This window comes from Sarcophilus harrisii, chromosome 2, assembly GCF_902635505.1.
Source record: "Sarcophilus harrisii chromosome 2, mSarHar1.11, whole genome shotgun sequence".
In the NCBI taxonomy this organism is placed as follows: domain Eukaryota; kingdom Metazoa; phylum Chordata; class Mammalia; order Dasyuromorphia; family Dasyuridae; genus Sarcophilus; species Sarcophilus harrisii.
In genome coordinates, this window is record NC_045427.1 from 208,720,660 (window position 1) to 208,737,251 (window position 16,592).

The 16,592-nt window shown below is 38.3% G+C and overlaps 1 protein-coding gene across 2 annotated transcripts in view; it reads right to left on the bottom strand.

Moving 5' to 3' along the window:
• Window positions 1–2,266: 2,266 nt before the first annotated feature.
• Window positions 2,267–16,592, bottom strand: part of HPCAL1 (hippocalcin like 1) — a 186,289-nt gene continuing 171,963 nt past the window's right edge. Inside the window, exons 3-5 of one of the 2 annotated variants that reach the window (XM_003757869.4) lie at window positions 15,651–16,053; window positions 12,021–12,126; window positions 2,267–3,244 (exon numbers count right to left, since the gene is read on the bottom strand). In XM_003757869.4, the coding sequence (XP_003757917.1) occupies window positions 3,147–3,244; window positions 12,021–12,126; window positions 15,651–16,028 (582 nt within the window). In that variant the 5' untranslated portion in view covers window positions 16,029–16,053 and the 3' untranslated portion in view covers window positions 2,267–3,146. The remainder of the gene's footprint in view (window positions 3,245–12,020; window positions 12,127–15,650; window positions 16,054–16,592) is intronic. The other variant, XM_031951300.1, reaches the window with a different exon arrangement.

Sequence of the window (16,592 nt, forward strand, 5' to 3'; positions counted from 1 at the left end):
ATTTCATGTGTTTTAAGATCTTTAAAACAAAGAGACCAGAAATTCATTGATTAGATACTACCCCTAGACTTCCCAGAATCCCAGTTTGGGTTAGTTGAAGGTCTGGGTAATTAAGGACAAGGTGGGAAAGTGAAGGGCCCCAGTCCTAGAAGCATTCCCCTTGTTCCCTCCATCTCCCATTCCCATCTGGGGAAATCTATCAAAACATAAAATCCTAAAAGAATGTTTATGCAGTGGTTCTCAAAGTCTGGTCCATAGCATCCTCAGAATCTCTGAAATCCTTCAGAGAGTCTAGAAATTCATAATTGGTTTTTATTTTTAATGTGATCAATATCTATAACTATAACCCACATAAACAAAAACTCTGGACAGATCCTCAATCATTTTTAATAGGATAAAGATATTGAGAACAAAAGTTTGAGGACCACTGGTTTACAGATTCCAGATGCCCCCACTCTCTCTTCATTCCCTCTTTCTTCTAGAATGGGTTTTGTTCTAAAAAGAGCCAATGATTCTCACAGATCTTAGTTCTTTGACATCAGGAAACCCAAAGATTATTGACTGGAATCTAAGGACCTAGGTGTGAAAGTTCATAGTTTAACAATTAGAAAAGATTGTAGGAAATACTTAGTTCAAAAAAACTTGTCTTTTGACTGATGAAAACTGAGGTTGAGGAAAGGAAAGTGATTTGTTCAAGATCATCCAGCTGGTGAGTCTCAAAGTTGGGATTTGAACCCAATGGAGTAGGGAGTGGGCCTCTTACTACTGAAATTCTTCAAGAAGAGATTAGATCAGGGATTCTTAGCTTCTTTTGTGTCACTGGCTCTGTTTGGCAATCTGGTGAAGCCCATGAACTCCCTATCCAAAGTTTTTAAATTCATAAATTGGAATATCCATGATTAAAGGAAACAAATTATGTTGAAATAAATATTTAAGAAACAAATTCACAGACTCTAGGTTAAAAACCCCGAGGTTAGAGGGTTTGTCTGGGAGGTTGTGAGAGGGAATTAAGGAAGAGGCTGAATTAGATACCCTCTAAGAACCTTTCTTACTCAGAAATCCCATTACTCTTTTATTTGTTTCCCAGCTGCTCTGAAGCTGATACTTACCTTCAGGAACTTGGCCAAGCTGGAGTTTCTTTGAGCTACTCAGAGCATGTGCAGAACATCAGCACTGTTTCTGGAAACCCTTTGGGCCACAAATGGCAAGAGGAAGCTGTATGTTAGTGGGGTCTTCCTCTGGAGAGGCTTTCTGGCAGCATTTTTTGTTTACCTTAATTGAATTATACATTTCACATAAAATTCACCAGGAACCTGAGGATATATTTTTTACCCCATTTATATGTAAATAGTCATTCCTGATCTTATATTTAGGGAATATATTTTTCTTCAATCTTCCCCTCTTGGATGATACTGAGTGGATCTCCATTCATACTTTTTAATTATTTCATGTAATAGGCAATTTACGTGGACTCCAGTGAATTTCAAAGTACATTATCTGAACTTTTGGTAGCAAAATAATTTAGTTAAAAGATTATTTTTTTCTCCACTGAATATGGTCAATGATAGATAGCCAAGTCCTTCAAGTAGCATGTGGGGTGAATACCCTAACCCCCAAGATACGCCACCTTACTGGGATACTTCAAGAATCTGGGAACTTTTTAATCCTGCAACTCTCAGTGTAGATGCAGGGTAAACTTCTCTATGTTTGAGAATTGTCTGGCTGAAAAAAATATCATTGTGTAACCAGCCTAGTGATGAGGCTTTCTAAACTTCCCGAATAAACTGATCTCTGAATGCCAGACATGTAATCCATCACCTGGCTTGGGCATGAGCTCACTTTACAGAGTAGCAGAACTTACCAGAGGTAGGACCCCAATGGTGTGGCCTGTAAGAGTACAGGGTCACCTCCAGGTGCCAAATAGGCACCACATGCGGGGGCTTTCATGCTTGCCCTATCCCTGTTCACATTAGCCCTGGGCCCTGCTAAGCATCTTGTCTCCTTAATTACTATACTGATTAAAATTGGACAGAGAAACAGCTGACAAGAAAAGTCATTGTTTATTTCAATTAATATCTCTTGGCATTAGGCAGATATTAAATAACACTGGAATGCATAAGATTGATCAACACAGTGACGGTGCAAGGGACAAGGGAGGGAGGCAATGTTTACAAAGAGCAGGGTAAATAGAGTAACTATGCCTCAGGGGATGCTGACCACAGAAGCCACATCTCCCAGAGGGAAACTTTGATGGAAAAATGCAAGCTTCAGATCATTCCTTTTATTTCATGATTTTAATGGAGGACACTCTGGACCAACCAACAGTAAAAATGAACCTTGAACAAATATGTGCATTCAGATAGTGGACAGTGGAATAGCCACATTAATGGCTAAACATGCATTTCTTTTGAAAGACGGCAAGTTGTAGATGCATAAATACCACAAAACAACCAGCATTAGGTTAATCACAGGCCACTAAGGGAGGAAAAAGCTGGAAAAGCTATCAGATGCATTAAGTAGGTGACCTTACCATGAAACTGTACTTCACCATATATATATATATATATTATATATAATTTATATATTAAAAGAAAGCAAAGACCATCATCGGATAAGTACAAGCCATTTTTTCTCAACAAAAAGAAAAAGAATAAAATCATGCACAGGAAAGGGTTCATTCTGTCTGCTTTTAGCTCCCAACTATTCAAACAGTCATTTTCAAAGCAAAATAAATTAGCTAACGTTGGCTCTATTTTATAAAGTCCTATCTCAGCTCTTCTCATGGTTATTAGAACATATTCATACAGATTCTCCAAGTGAAAGGAGATGTCGCTCACCCCAAGGACCTAAGCCCCTATTGCTGTCTGCATGAAACATATCTCTAAGTGATATCAGGGCTCTGTAAAAGGAATCAGGATGACAGAAGGAACACTGAAAATAATTTTGGATGACCAAAAGACTTTGGTCTTGGCGTGGATGATGGGGGGAGCTGTGGCTGGCCATGCTGCTGCATGGAGGGAGACCACCGGACCAAGGAACCTTATCCGAGAACAGCAGAGGAATGGTTTGAGAAGGCATCCATTTCTGTAAGCAAAGCTGGAATGACAAGCCAGTGGCTTTTTGCAACTGTCCAAGTGTGGGTGGAATTAGAACTGACTTGCGCTGCTTGGGTCGCACTGTAACAACCGGACAATGGAAGGATCACTCTTGGCACCTTTAATGAATTCTTCCAGTGACAGCTTGCCTGAAGGGAACAACAACAACAAGAAAAGACAACCAAAAATTTAAAAAAAGAGAAAAGAAAAAGAGAAAAGAGAAAAAAAGAAACCAAACCAAACAGAAACCTGATACCAAATTCTAATCAAATAAGCTGTTCCAAAAAGGTGCTTACCCTCCTCAAAATTAATAAGCTCACTTTTCAAACCTAATCCTTTGGCTTCTTGGAAAAAGAAAAATATAATACTCTCTCTAGTTAAAACTGAGTCTTTTTTAAAAAAATGTTCTTCATTTTTCATGATGAAGTACCATTGTAAATTGTGTGAAGGTTCAATATGGTAACTACAGCAAATGCTAAACAACTTTGTGAATTATTATAAAAATCTGCTTTAATTCTCAAAATTTCAAGATGTTAGTAACTTAAAAAAAGATAGAACAACCCAAACTGGGGAAGATAGTACTTAGATGGGGAACAATCTGAATAAGTTTCTCACTGATTGGAACTACTATATCAAAGTGAGCCTCCTACCGCTGGCTTCCACCACTGACATCACAGACACCACTGAGCCAAAGAATCACAGAATGAAAGAACTAGGAGAGACCTTCAAGATCACACATTCCAACTTCTTCATTTTATAGACTGGGATAAATAAAATTTGGAGAGAGGAAGTCAATAATAACTTCGAACAGTTCCCCATCACCTTCAGGATTAAAGAGAAAATCTGTTTGGCTTTTAAAGCCCTTCTACTCATGTCCTTTCTACTTTTCCATCTTTTTAACTTTACTCCCATCCACCAGTTCTGAAATACACCGGCACTGGCCTCCTTGTTTTTCTTCTCACAAGATATTCCATCTCTCAACTCCGTAAATTTTCACTGGCTATCCCCTATACCTGTTCATCCCCATCTTCTGGCTTTTCTGGTTTCTTAAAGGTCTTCAGGACAAAACTTCTTCAAGAAGCCTTTCCTAGTCTCCTCCCCTTAATATAATTTATCTTCCTTCTGAAATTACCTTCCATCTACTATATCTGTTTCATTGAGCTATCTGTACATATGTGTATATAGTTATATGTATATATATATATATATATATCTCTATCCATTTCTCATATCTCTATAGATCTATCTTGTAACTATATAGATCTAAATATCTATCATATTTATATAGATATATAAACCTACACAGATCTCTATATTACATATACATGTACATATACATACACAAATGTATGTAGATATATCTTTACATATATATCTAAGAGCATACACACACACATAGATCGATGGGTTCATATTTTTCTACATATATTTATATAGATATATCTCTATATAATCATATATAGATCAATGGGGTCTCTATAAAAACAGATATACATCTATATAGGTATGTATGCATAGAGATATATAATAAATATCTATACATACATCTATATCTTCCGATTTGTTTCTCTGTTTCTCGTATGTACATGTGTCTGCATGATGTCTCCACCATTAGAATATGAGCTGCCTCCCCCAAGGAGGCAATCCGGGTTAAGTGAATTGGCAAAGATGACATAGCCAGTAAATAAGTGTCTGAATCTAGATTTGAATTCAGGTCTTTCTGATCCTGGGCAGATTCTGCCCTATTCTGCCCTGCTCTATCTACTGTGTTACCTAGCTGCCCCCATGGGCAAGGACTTTTAAAGCTTTTCTTTTTATCTCCAGTGCTTAGTACATAGTAAACTCTTAATAAATACCTTCTTGACTGACAGACTGGTTACAGAATTTAAAAACGTTAAGAGCTGAGATTCAAATCCAGGGCCCTTTGATTCCAGGTACATCTCCCAGCTTCTTGCTAATGGGATCTAGATACAATGGTCCTCACTTTCTTATCTGCTTTCATCCAGGACTATAGTAAACCATTCAGAATGCCTGAATGAAAAAGAATACTTCTCAGTGAAGAAAAGAGCTCTTTTTTAAATAAAAGAAATCCTCACTAGTTGTTCCTTCTAGGCTGAGGGTTCCCATGGTAAGGAGGATATCATACTTCCAACTTAAAGAGAAAGTAGAAAGGAATGAAGTCAAAGGACATGCTGGAGTCAGCTCTAACAGGTTTTCAATTATTAAATTTTCTTTGTGAGCATTTTATCTCAGAAATTAGCAATCATTACAAATCAGGGCTTGGTTGTTCTGCTGATTGTGTAGACTTAAAAAGTGTTCACAAGGCAGATTAAACATCAAATTGTGTATTGCTACTTCCTCCCCACCCCCCCCAGAAGATCCTGGTTGTTAAACATTTACCAGCACATCTATGTATTGTTCTATAAACATTCCTTGAGTTCAGTGGGAGTGCAAAGGAAGATTCATGTAATGAAATCATCATCTTATCTGAGGCCTGGTGAATACAGGTTAATAAGAATAGTTATAAAAATAAAGTAATAACAACAATAATAACTGATATTTATATAGTGCTTTAAGGTTCACAAAGTGCTTTACATCCATTATCTCATTTGAGCCTCACAACACCCTAGTATTTAGTGGAAAGAAAACAGTACTAATTATTAGAAGAACTATGTTTGAGACCTAGTCTTGTGATCTTGGCTTACTACTCAACCCTAAAATGGGTCTGACTCTCCTTGACTATAAAATGAGTAAAATAATACTTAATTAAATATCTTTAATATTTAGGAATCTAGAGTGAGGGATGTCTTCTGCAAATACAGATCAGCAACTACAATTCTGAGTCTTAGCCTGAGTTCAAGGACCACATCTGAGAAATCCAGGTTGTGTGATTTTGAATATGTCAATGCCTAGACAATTGTCTCAGTAGTTATGAATAAATGAGAAACCTTGCAGTAGACCCGTGTGAGAAATAAAGAGAAAAAAGGGGGGCAAAATTTTATAAATTAAATAGTTTAAATTTTAGTGGGAGTTGGCATGGCACAGTGGAAAGGGGCGATGGGCCCAGAATTAGAAGACCTCAGTTTATCTACCAGCTCCCCTATTTCCCACCCATGTAACCTTGAACAAGTTGCTTAACCTCTTAAGACCTTTCCCAGCTCTGATTCTATGACTTAGTGTGAGAAGTGATCATTAGAGATCCTGTAGACCAGGGGTCCTCAAACTTTTTAAATAGGGGGCCAGTTTACTGTCCCTCAGACTATCGGGGGGGGGGGCAGACTATAGTAAAAACAAAAAACTTTGTTTTGTGGGCCTTTAAATAAAGAAACTTCATATCCCTGGGTGAGGGGGATAATCGTCCTCAGCTGCCGCATCTGGCCTGCTGGCCATAGTTTGAGGACCCCTCCTGTAGACTGTAGAGATCCTATAAGGTGTCAAACTAAAAGGCCCAAACCAGGTTAAAAGTTAACTGGGAAATATTTAACAGAATAAATAAAAATATAATGCAACACAAACAATGTTAATTTGTGGTTTTCTGAGTCAATATGCAGCCTTGGGGATATCTGTTTATATTTGAGTTGGATACTATTTATCTAGTCTAACTTCTGTTCTACCTGTCCCCCAGTCTGACCCCCTTATTTTTGTAAGTGGAGCAATTGAGATGAAAATTAAATGTTAATATGATTTGTCCAAGTTTGTGCTAAGTAGCACCACAATGCACAGAATGCTGGGCCTATAGGCAGGAAAACTCATTTTCCTGAATTCAAATCTGGTTTCAGCCACGTACTAGTAGTGTGACCTTGGACAAGTCCCTTAATCTTGTTTACCTCAGTTTCCTCATCTGTAACATGAGCTAGAGAAGGAAATGGCAAACCACTCTAGTATTTCTGCTAAGAAAACCCCAAATGAAGTCATGAAGAGTTGGACACGACTGAAACTTTTGAATTTCAAGTCAAGAAGACCTGAGTTCACATCTTGATGCAGATACTTCCTAGGTGTATGACAGGGCATGTCATATGACCCCTGCCTCAGTTTCCTCATCTGTAATATGAGAATTATGATATTTACTGCTCAGGGAAATTGTGAAGATAAAATGAGAAAATGTTTATAAAATTCACTGCCAAGTGCTTCAATTCTAAATATGGCACTCTTTCTAGGACTGCTTAAGGCAAATTCCTGAGATAATTCAAGTAAAAGTGTTTTGCAATTTTAAATTGCTGTATAAGATCATCATTATCATACCACTGTCATCATCACCATTGTCACTGTCGTCATGATCATCATTATCCTATTCAGGAAGGAAAAGACTCAAATTTCTTTGGGTAATCTATTCCAATGTCTAAAAGTCTGTTAAGTTGGGAAATTCTCCCCTTAAGTCTACTCTTTTGAGAATAAAAACTTCATTTATTATTCTGTCCCTGGTAAACACAGGGACCAGGATGACTGCCTAGGGACATTTATAAGATCATAGAATTTACAGCTGAAAAAGTTCTAAAAGACAATATAGGAGTAGAAGCAAAAATAATGGACGTTTTTCTCCCCAGCATTTTAAGGCTTGCAAAATGCTTTAAGTCTCTTGTCTCAGGATAGGTCTTTTTACTATTGATTCCCTCATATCCAAGGTCACTCAAGCAGGGAGTAGAATCATGATTTAAGCCCAACTCTTCTGCTTCTAAGTCTAAAACTTCTTCTTTTCTAGTATACTCAAGAGTCAGAATATCTAAAATAGTCTAGTAAGAACTTCTGAGATTATTAAATTTCCCCAGCCCAATTTTCTAGATGGGGAAACTAAGGCCATAGAACTAGTCACTTAGAGAACTAAGGTAAAAAGTAGATCTGGAAACCAAGGTCAATGCTATAGCACCATCCTCAAGCACTGATTCTCCCTCTTCCTCATCCAGAGTAAACAATGCCCATTTTCTCTGCCAGAAATTTATTTGTGAGGCGAAGAAACTTTGCCTGATTCAACCTTTGCTCCCCTCAGGCTACCTACAGCACAGCCTTGGACAGGAAGAAGAGGCCATCTCCTGTGTATTGTGACTTATTAGGATAAAATAGCATATAGTGCATGTGCTGCTTCTAATTATGTAAAATAACAATAATCCACTGCTATTTAGCATTTGACTTTTTTACATGTTGAAAATATTGCAAAGTATTTTGGAAATTGCTTTATAATAAAAGAAGTATTGTGCTAAAAAAAATAATAAAGGAAGATAAGCATATAGCTTCTTTTCCTCTCACCTGACAATTAGGTGTTATTATGGGCTCTCCATTGCTCCCTCTGTCACTCCACCCCCGGTTCTTGAGAACTAGTGTTACTGAGCCAGTCAGTAATTAGACACTCATATGTAGGCGAGATGTCACTTGAGGGCCAGAGACAGAACTGGAATCCAGTGACTGAGTTTCCTACCTATCTCTTTAGCTGTCTACTTAGCTCGTCGTGTCTAGATGCTTCCCGGAATGCCAGAGATTATGACAGACGATGATAAACTCTCATGCCCTGGCAGTCTGGGCACTGCCCAGCCCAGTTGGCCCTTATCAACAAGACTTAAAGATGGCCTATTCCTCCTGTTCAAGGCTGTGCTGTAGGTAGCCTGAGGGGAGCAAAGATTGAATAGACAAAGTTTCTTCACCTCACAAATAAATTTCTGGCAGAGAAAATGGGCATTATTTAGTCTGGATGAGGAAGAGGGATAAGAGAGTCAGCGCTTGAGGATGGTGTTATAGCATTGGCCTTGGTTCTTAAAGAACTTTAAGAAAATGCTTAAGAAGGCTTCAGTGCAGCCAATGTCTCTGTTGTCTTCTCAGGAGGGGAGGAAAGGGTGGGTGGTTGAGAAGCAGGTCTGACTCTCCCTGATGCAGTAAATGTCCTGGGGTTGGAGCACATAAACTCAGTGGGCCTTCAGTAAACCAAGCAACTGGTGATCCAGGACAGAGCCATTTGTTTTCCAGGAATGGGTTTAAAAGGGGGAGGGCTGGGTACACTGAATGCTTGCTTTTACAAATAGCCTATCTTTTTACCAGACAGACAGGTCTCTTTCTACCAGCATATACTCAAATTACCTTAGTCACCACTTCCCATTATTTTAAATTAAAGTTAGGAAATCCTAGAATGTCAGAGCCAATGTCCTTTCTCTCCTTGTCACCCCCCTTCCTCCACTGGAGTGACTCTCTACTTCAGACCTCATATGACCCTTCAGTAAGGTATTCATCATGAGGCAGCTGCTGGCCTCTTGGCCTGGAAACATCAAGATTTGAATTTAAATCTGGCTGCAGAGACTCACTAGTTGTGTGACCCTGTTTGCCTCAATTTCCTCATCTGTAAAATGAGAGTAATAACAGTCTTTTCCTTGTGGGATTGCTGTGAGGGCTACGCCCAGAGAAAGAACTCTGGGTGATGACTAAAAACCGTTACATTGAATTCCCAATCCCTATATTTATGCCCACATGCATTTTTGATTTCCTTCACAAGCTAATTGTACAATATTTCAGAGTCTGATTCTTTTTGTACAGCAAAATAACGGTTTGGTCATGTATACTTATTGTGTATCTAATTTATATTTTAATATATTTAACATCTACTGGTCATCCTGCCATCTAGGGGAGGGGGTGGGGGGTAAGAGGTGAAAAATTGGAACAAGAGGTTTGGCAATTGTTAATGCTGTAAAGTTACCCATGCATATAACCTGTAAATAAAAGGGTATTAAATAAAAAAAAAAAATTTAAAAAAAAGATTGCTGTGAGGGTTAAATGAGATAATATTTGTAAAAGTGCTAAGCACAGTGCCTGGTCATATATACTTATTCCCTTCCTTCTTCCTTCCCCCATTTATCATGTAATACTGTTAGGTGACTTCTATTCCATGTGTTTATGCCTTAGCCCCCTAAATCCTAGGTTCACAGTACAACAAAGCCAAGGACTGTAGCAAAACAATACTGGATTTGGAGATGGAGGATCTGGGTTTGAAAATACTTTCTCTGGGCCTTGGTTTTTCCCTTCCCTAAAATGAGGTTTTACTAGATGACATGCAAGATTCTTCCCAAACTTTAACACCATATAATTTAAAATATTCCATATCTCCCTCAGCACTTAGTTCAGTGACATTTAATAAATACATTATTAATTGGGACTTTAGAGGTTGTCTGGTCCAACAATCTCATTTTTCAGAGAGGTAATGACTCATCCAAGCTTCTGAGGAACATTCCTTTAGGATACTCTTCAGAATTAAAGGACCACTATTAGACCTTGGAGTTTTCTTTAATGAGATGTGGGTGGAGTTATTGTTTTTATTTTTGTTAATTGCATAGAATAAGGATTTTTAAATTTTATTTATTTTTGGAATAAGGAGTTTTTAACCCCAGATCATCTCAATAGCCACAAGTTAGGATCAAGAAAGTAACTTTCTTACTTAAACTGTACCAAAGTCAAATGGCCTGAGTTGGAAAGTTGTTATTCAGTCATTTTTCAGTCATGTCTGATTCTCCATGACTCCATGTAGGATTTTTTCAGCCAAGATACTGGAGGGGTCTGCCATTTCTTTCTCCAACTCATTTAACAGATGAGAAAACTGAGGCATACAGGCTTAAGTGACTTGTCCACGGTCACATAGCTATTAACCCTCGGAGGCCAGATTTAACTTCAGAAAGATGAGTTTTCTTGAACCCATCCACCACCCCAGGTTTGGAAAGTAGGAAGTGGGATTTCAGTATTTATTTGGAGATAGGAAACAAATGCCAGTTTGAATACTTATTACCTATGGAACATTGGGTGAATCACTCAGTTTCTTCATTTGTAAAATGGTAAGTATAATATGACTAGAGCAGGGATTCTTAACCATTTTTAGGGTATCATGGGCATTTTTAGAAGGCTGGTGAAATTCATGGGCCTCCTCAGAATAACAGTTTAAAATGCATAATATAAAATATATATAAAATATGGAATTACAAAGAAAACCAATTATGTTGAAAAATAGCTATCAAAGTTTCTTTTTTTTAAAAAGAAGTTCATGAACCCCAGATTAAGAATCCCTGTGCTAGTTAATTCTAAACCCCTCTTTAACTCAAAGTCCATTCTTCTTTTTTTTGCTGAGGCAATTAGGAAGTGTTAAGTGTCTGAGGCCAGATTTGAACTCGGGTCCTCCTGACTTCAGGGATGGTGCTCTATCCACTGCGCCACCTAGCTGCCCCAAGTCCATTATTCTTTGCAGTTCCTAATCCCTGGAGTTTTATGAGCAGAGGCTGGATGGCAGGTATTAGGATGGGATAGAGGTGATTCTTACTCAGCAACAGGTTGGACTAACTGAGTCTCTGAGACTCTGAAATATTCCGTCTCTCTTGTTCTTTAGAGAAGGGATACCAGGGAGTGTAGAGGGAGGAGGAGGTCACTATTGCTCAAGGTCCTTTCAGACTTTTCTAAATTCACAGGGAGGGGCCAACAATTCCTTTGAGTCCTAAGAAGGAAATTCTTAGCCCCAGAGGATAAATTAGAAGGTGGAACACATTGTTCTAATCTACAAAGTGCAGAGAATGCCAAATGTATTTAGAGCTGGGCTGGATGACTGAAGGTGTTTATTAGGGAATATAGTCAATATGATCTGACGATAGGAAAACAAACAGAGATGGCTGTAGGGTATAGTTTGCTGCGGAAAATTACTAAGTTACCCAGGTTTCATCTGAGCATAGGAAAAAGTATTTTTAATCAGCTCCAAAGGTGACTTTAGCCACGGCTCTGACTTTTTCTTCCTTTGCCGTACATTTCTCTGCTGTCTGTAGGTGATTCAGTTACTGGAACTTCCCACCCCTGGAGACCCCTACTCAGGGGGTTTGACTTTAGACAGGATGACTGGAGGAGGGAAGAGAGAAACCAGTGGTATAAATAAATACATTTTGGTTTCTAGCAATGACAATAGATAGCCCCATAGCCTACCATCATTGTTCGTGTCCATCTGCCGGAATATTTTGTCTGTTCGCTTCTCGGGAGTGGACTCATCTTCAGGCATTTTCATTACTGAGGATACCATTTTGTATATGGCCTGGAAAAGTACAAGGAAGAAGTTTTTAAGGCTCCAGGGCGAGAAAAAGATCTAAGATCATTACCCAGTTTGCAAACACAGTACTCGATGAGTTGGAACTTTATACAGCCAGAATGAAAAAAGGAAAAGCTAGTTAAGCCCTTCTATCCCTTCCTACCACCCACACTACTCTAATGATGCATGGTGAAAGGAAAGGTTTGGAAGCAAAATTTGATGGGTGAGAGATGTTCCCCAATATACTAATCATTGGACCACTTAGAGAAGGGTCTCTGGTGTGACTAGCTGCTACCAGAGTTTCAGGTTATCATTAACTAAAGTCTTCTCTATCAGGTCTCTAATATCACAGCAGGGATTAGTTAATTGCCAGCTAGTTAAGAGCTTACCATAAAAGAATGGGACTAACATCATTAGGGTTTTTATAACCAAATACACATAAATTTGAGGATCTCTAAAATCCTGCTGAGTCATATCTAAGGCTTATAACCACTTTCTCCTGTAGTCTCGCAAAAGTACTTAGTTTCGTGAACTTGTCCAGTAATACTGGACTTTCTCATATTTACCTTCTAGACTGTAAGCTCCATATAGGCAAGGAAAATGTCTTATCTAACTCGTCTTGGCACAGAGCTCTGCACATAGTACTTAATAATTGTTCTTTTATAAAAGAAGTATCATAACCATTTATAATTATGTACCTAGTGATAAACATGGCCCACTGAAAACATCAGAAGATACTGATCAGATTTTCAGGATTTTGATGCTGATAGAACAGTGCTGAATTAAGTCCCACTTGGGTGAACCTTAGTTTTCCCTCATCTGGAGTCAGAGCCAAATACCTCAATGGTTGGCAGTGATAACTGAGTCTTTTGCTATAGAAGTATCCATCTGAAAAGAGATCAGTTTTTATATATAAGCTAGGCTATAACATATAAACGAGCTCACAGAAAATAGGGCTCTGTTTTCTGTCTTAGGCTTAGTAAGAAAGAGATAGGTGGCAATTGAAACATAACCTTAAAATAAAGATGTCCCACAATTTAATTTCTGCATGTTAAATTCAACCTATTTGAGGGAATGATAGAACAGATTAGCGATTGATCTATCCTGAAGAGAATGAAAATGTCTTTCACAGTAGTGGTACCTCCCCATCCTTTCCTCCCCCAGAGATGCACAGGGAAGATGGTAGTCCAAAGTGTTCCCATGTATCTTTCTGCCATGATATTCTTGGTTCTGAATAGGTTCCAGGAGGCCAGGACTCTCATCTCAACTTTTTGCATGCATAGAAGAGAGATGAATCCATGAAGAGAAATAGTTTTCCTCTGGAACTCAGAAATTAAAGATCTAAATTTAATTGTATTACTGTCATAATTGAGAGACCGTTTTGCTAATTGTAGAGCAGAATGTAAATATCAATTACAACTCTTCTTGTTATTATTTTTTCCTCCTCCTTTCAAAGAAAAGGTGGATGATCTATAGCATGTGAGCTGAAGATGACATGCCATTAATAGGATCTGGGCTAAGACAGATAGGATCAGTCCCAAAGAAAACTGGGAAATCAGTTTGTCTTCAGTCCTTTCCTAGCTCTGCATAGCTGGGTGATTTGGGGCAATTCATTAATCATGTCTGAGTTTTAGTTTCCTTCTTTCTTTAAAATGGGAAGACTGAATTATGATAGCTATGGTCCTTTCTCATGTTTTAATTCCTTCTTTTCTTTCTGGTGACTAGATGTCTAACAGTTCCTGGCTTATTCTTGCTTTTAGATAACAGACCATTTATTTATCCCTGTTAAGGAGTTAACAAATTACTAAAACCACAGGAATTGATGATAGCCTGGTATCTCATAAGGTGATTGTACACAGTAGGTACTCAATACATTTTAAATGATGATTTAAATATGATTCCTCATAGGGCTTATTTGCATTTATCTTTTGACCAGTCGCATTAGCTGCTGTGGGGCTAAGACTGTTCTCTCAGGGTGTTATTTATGCATAGGGCTCAATCACCTCCTTGCCAATCCCAAGGGTGGAGTGAATGAAAAAAGACTGGCACATTTCCTCTGAGAGACTGCCAATGCGTGTCCTAAGGCAATGTTTTTCTCAGTGTTAGGGCTTGTCCTACCACACAACCAACCCAAGCAGCTGCTGGGGTCAGCGCAGAATCCTGATAACCACTTATGTTTGTATAATGCTTTAGGGGTTACAGCTAGTACTCCGCTTGATCTTCACAACTCCATGAGGGTGTTGTGAAGATAAAGTTTGAGAATGGTTATTATACTCATTGTTCTGATGGGGAAACTGAAGCTTAGGGAGGCCTGAAAACTTGTTGAATGTTGCAGAATTGGCAAAGTTGGTACCTGAACCCAGGTACTATGCTCGGCTCTTAGGGGGAAATAACCTAAGATTATTGGGTTAGAAAAGCAAGTCAAAAAACAAGAAATGAGACAGTTTTTACACACACAGGCACATATATATGTTGATCCTTACTAGTTAAGCAACTATGAACTAATCATTACCTTTCTGAGACTCAATTTTTTACCTGGAAAATGGGTATAATACTAGCTGTCACAGGTTCCTCCTAGAGTTCTTCAGTGAAATCCTTGGTAAATTTTAAACCATTATGTAAAAGTCAGCTATTAAATTTATTGTTATAGTTATAGTCTTGTTAGCCTTCACCTGATTAACTGTTATTACTATTATAGATTTCCCAATTTTCATGTGCTTATACCATACAATCCATCATGAAGATACTTCAATTATTCAATTCTAGCTGAAGAGGAAGAAAAAAATGGCCATGTGTCTCAGATAAGGCTTGGAACACAGGGTGAGGAGGAAGCAATGCTTTATCATTTCTCAGAGGCTGTCAGATCTCAGAACAGAAGAATCATTTAGAAGTCCGCAAGTCCAGCTCTCTCCCTGCCTCCCAGAAATGTCATCATCATCATCATTACCATCATATTTATATGTTTTAAGCTAAACTCCTTTACTACATGTAAATCATTTTATATAATATAATAATTCACATTTATAAAAGCACTATGAACTTTACAAAGTGCTTTCTCTGATATAATTGAGGGAATGGTTGCAAGTATCACTAAGGCTCTGAAAAGTGAAATGACTTGGCCAGCATCATAGAACCAGTTTTGGAATGGCTACTTGTTGACCCCAAGGTCAGTCCTTTTTCTATTATATCATGGTGGAAGTTAGGCCTGAAAAGCAGGCAAATCCCATTTGTAAAAATGATAATAGAAAGATATCCTTCAATTTCCCTTAGCAAATAAGCTAAATTGATGTCAGTTTAAATAACACCATGCTTAAGGAATTTTACAAGCGCCCTGAGGTCTAGTCCCAGCTCAACCACTCATTGCTATGTGATTTTGAACAAGTCACCTTTCTAGATCTTAGCTTTCTCTCTGGAATGAACAGATTATATATATATATATATATATACACACACACACACATACACACACACACTGGATGCTCTCTTACGCCCCTTCTAGGCACAGCACATGAGCTTCCCCGAGTCCTCACCTGTACAATTTCGAGCATCTCCCCACGGCTTATATAGCCATTACCATCAAGGTCATACATGCTAAATGCCCACTTCAGTTTCTGTTCCAGCTTCCCCCGAGAGGTGACACTCAGGGCAATGATAAATTCCCTGAAATCAATCGTCCCATCACCATTTGTGTCGAAGGTGCGGAAGACATGTTCTGCAAACTTCGAGGCGTCGCCATAGGGGAAGAAGTTGGCGTATATCTTTTTGAACTCATCGACAGTCAAGTGGCCAGTAGGACAGTCCTTTAGAAACCCTTTGTACCATTCTTGCAGCTCATGGTCAGTGAATTCAGTGTTCTCCCGGAGATCCTGGAGCACCTCAGGACGGAGTTTGCTATTTTGCTTCCCCATTCTGTCGTCCCAGGGAACTTAAAACCTGGAAAACATAGAACTGTCTTCAGTTATCAAATGCTATCGTAGTCAATTTATGTAGCATCCAGATTATTCACCTTTTAATATTGGGTGGGAAGGCCCAGAATCTCGAATATTCAAGTGAGAGTTTTCCCTCTAATATATTCACAACTTTTTTTTTTCTTAAAGACTCTTTCCTTAAAAGCATTCCTCTTTTAAAAGACTTTTCCAGCTTGAGTCCATCTCAGCAATAGTTTTCTTTCTTTCCAAAACAAAAATTATTTATTTATTTTTAATATTCTTTAAAAATGATTTTCAGTTTTGAATTCTCTCCTTCCCTCTAGGTTCTTCCCCATCCAGTAAGAAGGCAAATAATATGACATTAATTATACATGTGGAACGAAGTAAAACATTTTTATATTAGCCTTGCTGTAGAAAACAAAGCAAGAAAAGTAGAGAAAGTAAAAAAATTATACTTGAGTCTGAATTCAGATTTCACAGTTCTCTCTCTAGAGGTGGACAACGTTTTCCATCATGAATTCTATGGAATTGTTTTGGATCAAT